The 4604-nt window shown below is 40.6% G+C and overlaps 1 protein-coding gene across 2 annotated transcripts in view; it reads right to left on the bottom strand.

Moving 5' to 3' along the window:
* aebp1a (AE binding protein 1a) overlaps nucleotides 1-3054 on the bottom strand; it is a 23337-nt gene extending 20283 nt beyond the window's left edge. For both annotated transcript variants that reach the window (XM_085280468.1, XM_085280469.1), the window contains exon 1: nucleotides 2351-3054. In XM_085280468.1, coding sequence (XP_085136594.1) covers nucleotides 2351-2597 — 247 coding nt within the window. In that variant the 5' untranslated portion in view covers nucleotides 2598-3054. The remainder of the gene's footprint in view (nucleotides 1-2350) is intronic.
* Nucleotides 3055-4604: the final 1550 nt, after the last annotated feature.

The raw sequence follows: 4604 nt of genomic DNA, 5'->3' as shown, positions 1-4604 counted from the left end.
ACTTTACATTTAGCACACTTCAGACAGACAAGTACTGTCTCCCAGAAACTACCAAATCCAGACTCATTCATCGGCTTGCCAGATGGAAAACACATGTCCACTACTCTAGTTTCCAGTGGTGGTGTGCTTTATACTACTACATCCAATGCTTTTCTTTGGGCTTGGTGATGTAAGGGTTGGATGCAGCTGCTCAGCTATGGTAAGCTATTCCATGAAGCTCTCTACACACTGTTTTTGAGCTCATCTGAAGGCCAAATGGCGTTTGGGGATCTATAGTGATTGACACTACAGAAAGTTGGTGACCTCTGTGCACTGTGCTGTGGGATAATACAGTCAGACAGGTATAGTTCTCGTGCCAACCATCATACCCAAACATCCCTGTCAGATTGCCAGATGGCCAAACATCTGATGCTTTGTATTGTGCTTGGTAATGCAAAGCTCAGATACAGCTACTTAGCCATAAAAATCCATCCCATGAAGCTCTATTTGCACTGTTCCTGAGCACATCTGAGGGCTACATGGAATTTGGAGGTTTGTAGTGACTGACATTACAGAAAGTTGGTGTTCTCCATGTACTACAAGCCTCAGCATCTCTTGACTCTGTTCTGTGATTTTATGTGGCCAACCATTTCGTGGCTGAGTTGCTGTCTTTCCCAATCACTTCACTTTTGTTATAATACCACTAAAAGTTGACTGTGGAATTCACTGAGCTCCTCAGAACTTGTGAGAGATTCTTTTAGAAATGTTTGTAAAAGCAGCCTTGCCTGTCTAGGTGCTTGATTATATACACCCGAGGTTATAGAAGTGATCTGAACACCTGAATTCAGGGATTTGAATAGGTGAGCAAATACTTTACACAATTCAGTCTATTCTTAGGTCTGCTTACTTTTAGTATAGCTTTTGAATTCTTTTGTTACAGCTGAGATTTAAATCATTGGGTTTTCAGTTTTGATACCTCTCATACTTTTCTTTTATCCTGTTTTCAAGTTTGCATGTTAGAATCTGCTGTCTATGTCTTTACTTTGTGTTTTACCTTGTTAGTCATTAGTCTCTTGCACTTAGTGTTTACCTTTACTTCCCACATGTCTTGTTTTTCTAATTAAGTTCAGTTCCCAAGCATATCCTCTCTGCCCCAATCACCCCTTAGAGTACTTATAGTTGCCGTCTTCCCCTTTGTCTTTGTCAGAACATCTGGTCTCCTTGCCATAGTGTCTCCTAGCCCCCAATGTGTTTTAGCTTCATGTCCTAGTAGTGTATAGTTTCTGTACCCTGGTGAAGCCTATTTAAATTCTTTAGTCTTCCTAATTCCTGTGCTTGGGTGTTTCGTTTGGTTTTTGTTCTTAATGCCGAAATGCGTTAGCCCAGGTTTGAGTCCAACCTGCAGGCTTTTGCTGTGTCTCTTCCTTTGCTCTCGCCTCCTCCTTCCTGTCTACTCTTCACTGCTAAACTGTGAAATAAAGTCAGCCCTCCCCCACCACCTCAAATAAAAAAATGGTAGCAGTGTCTCCATTCTTAGTTGCATCTGAAATTCTCTTGAGCAATTCACTTAAAAACTGGGAGTGAATGTTGAGGTTTTACTGTCAATCACAGCTGATACAGATGTGCATGCTCGGCACAGCTGTCTCAAGTCAAACAAAATTCGAGAAATGAAAAATCACTTTGGATCTCTGGGTTAGTTGGCCTTTTATCTAACCTAAATCAGCCACACATGAAAAAACAACTCTGCTGCTGTGCTTGTGGTTTTGCTTCATGCAGCAGAAAGTTAACATGTATCTATGCTACTGAAAATGGGTCCTCTCATAAATCCTGCCTGCTCACTTGTGGAAAATCATAGTGGAAATTTTTCTGCAGTTTGTCATGCTTTGTGTTTTTCGCAGATGTGTCTTTCTTATAGATATAATTTAAACAGACATGCCATTCTCACATTAAAGGTTGATTTTCTGATAATTATGCTGAACAAAACACACTGATGTTTAACTATGTAATCCTGGCAGAAAAATTAGGTCATGTAAGCAACATTGCGGTCACACTGCCAAGAAAATGTCAGACCACCGACTGAATCACTGCAAGTTTCTGCCCCATCATTCCTTAGTCACAGAGATATTTTCATCCAAATTCCCTAGCTTATAAAGAAAGTATAGGTAAACCAAACTAAATGTTCCTTCCTCAAAGGCTGATTGCAGCCTTTCCTGTCTGTTTATCCTGAGTGTTTTGGCTGCAAGCTTTGATTGGAAACTCAAACATAGAGGCAAGGAAAGGTCAAGAATAATCTTGTATATTGTATCCATTCAGTCATAGTTTAAAGTGAATGTTGTTCTTTGAGTGCCTGTATTTAGGGGCTTTTACATACCTGCTTCAATCTCCTCAGGTGTTTTCTTTTTCTTCTTTGATTTTGTCTTTTCGTCTTCCACCACTTCAGTCAGCTTGTCTAACATTTCAGCATCCACTTCTTCTGCTTGTCTCCTATTCTTGGTCAGTGTTTGAGGTTCTCTCACCTGAACTCCAGCGAATTTGTTCTCCTTTACATCTTCTCGACCGCAGATCAGGGTGCAGCACAAAGTCAAGCCGACCCACAATATCAGCACCTCAGCCTTCATTTTTTCAATGACGGCACAGTACTAACTCGGATGAAACACACCAGACGTATTCCAGGAACAGCCCCAAATTTTTAGCTGTAGAAATAACTCACAGTGAGAAACATCTGACTTGCAGATGCAGGGAGTCGTCTATCTTGGGTCACCAGAATTTGAGGTCTTTAAGGAAACATGAAAGGGTACGGTTCTGCAGAGAACAAATGGATGAGCTGAGGGAGGACAAGAGCGTCTCCTCCTCCCTGGTGGAGAGTCAGCATGGACACAGGAAGAAAACTTGAATACTGAAAGTTTCAAAGCAGTCTCCTGACCGTGCGGGACTGAGGAAACTGCATCTATTTGGAGTAGATTTAACCAGCAGCAGCAGAGCAACACACCTCCCAGCTTTCTCCTCCTCTAACTCCTCTCCCACATACTCAATCACATTTCTCCTTCATGGCCCTTCACCCCCTTTTTCCCCTCAACTTCTGAGCAGAGGGGAGGAGCATCTGCCACATGTGACATTCCTATGGGGAGGCAGGAGGATTGTCAGAAAGAAGTGCTTTGCATTTGTTTTCAGAGTGACAAGGGGAATAAAAATATACTAAACCCAGTGATATTAAATATCAGGAGTTTATAAACTCAAAGTGATTCAAAACAAACTGCAGCTCAAAATTCTAGAAAAAAGTATTTTTTCAAGTTTGCAATTAAGTTCAGTCTAATTCACTTTCATCTGTCACCTCTACGAACAACAAGATGCCTGAAAGCTACTATTATGTGTTTTACTTTATGAAACAGAGGTGAAAATCACATTTCCAAAATTTGACTTTGACTAGGAATACAATTGCATCATGGTACCATACATGTTCCTTCATAAAGCTCTTTCCTCTGACACACCCACAAAGAAATGCACACATGTCATCATTTCAATACACATAAATTTGCTTGCCCACATACATCTCATATGTGTGACCCTTAAGTGACCCCTGATCTCCTGGTTCAAACATGATTCTGGGGTCACTCTTATCGAGTCCACAGTCCTTACTGAAGGAATGACTATAACTGACTATAACATTCTTTCCTCCCATAAAACGATCTTTTGCACATTTCCTGAAAGTTAGTGTAATTATTATTTTTTGCCTACTTATATCAAGATGCAACCCTAATCTCCTAATCTCTGTTTCAACACACCTTATTTGAATAATCAAAAGGGTATCAAATGTTACAGCCATCTGATAACAAGGTCTTAATTTGAATCAAATGTTTTGGAGCAGGGAAACACAATGAAAAGCTAAAACAAACAGCCACAAGGACCAAAGTTTAGAAACACTGCTTTAACAGTAAGAAAAGTAGACTAACTGCACAATGTTTTACTGAGGCAACATATCAAAAAACACTATTTTAGTAAATATATAAAATCAAAATTTGTCAATAAATGACAAAATATACTTCTCCTGATATTAATGTACATATTTGCTAATATAGTTCTTCCAATTTAAGCATAGGATGCGGTGCCAATTACTGCTAACCGGATTTGGTTTCTGAAAGAATTGCTCGACCCCAAGGTCAAAAATGAGACAACGCATGGTGTCCTCTGAAATGTCTGTAGGTTTTTAGTCATCCTGGTCACGGTAGTCTAAGGAGCTTTGAAAGGAGTCCAGTCGCTTTCTTTCCAGCCTCCTTACACTGTCCTGGGAGATCTCCCCCCCAGATCATCACTGAGCTTTTGGCCAGTGTATGATGCAACCTAGTAGTGTCAAATGGACTAGAACAGCGGTCCCCAACCCCCGGGCTTCGGACCGGTACTGGTCCGTGAGTCGCTTGGTGTCGGGCCGCGAGAGTTGAGGCTCAGGTGTGAAATGGTTTTCAGGGTTTTTATCGATTTTCAGCGTTATTTTGTTATCGTTTTTATCGTTAACTGGGTCTTTACGTGTGTTATGAATAAATCTTCTTTTTTTTTGGTACCGGTACTAGTTTTATTTTGTTGTATTTATCCGCGACACCTTAAAGGCCGGTCCGTGAAAATATTGTCAG

Source organism: Mchenga conophoros, linkage group LG7 (genome assembly GCF_057382185.1).
Source record: "Mchenga conophoros isolate Kocher_MC1m ecotype Shallow Benthic linkage group LG7, M_conophoros_male_GT1.1, whole genome shotgun sequence".
In the NCBI taxonomy this organism is placed as follows: Eukaryota; Metazoa; Chordata; class Actinopteri; order Cichliformes; family Cichlidae; genus Mchenga; species Mchenga conophoros.
Note: the sequence above shows the minus strand (reverse complement) of the source record. Positions and strands in the feature narration are given on the sequence as shown.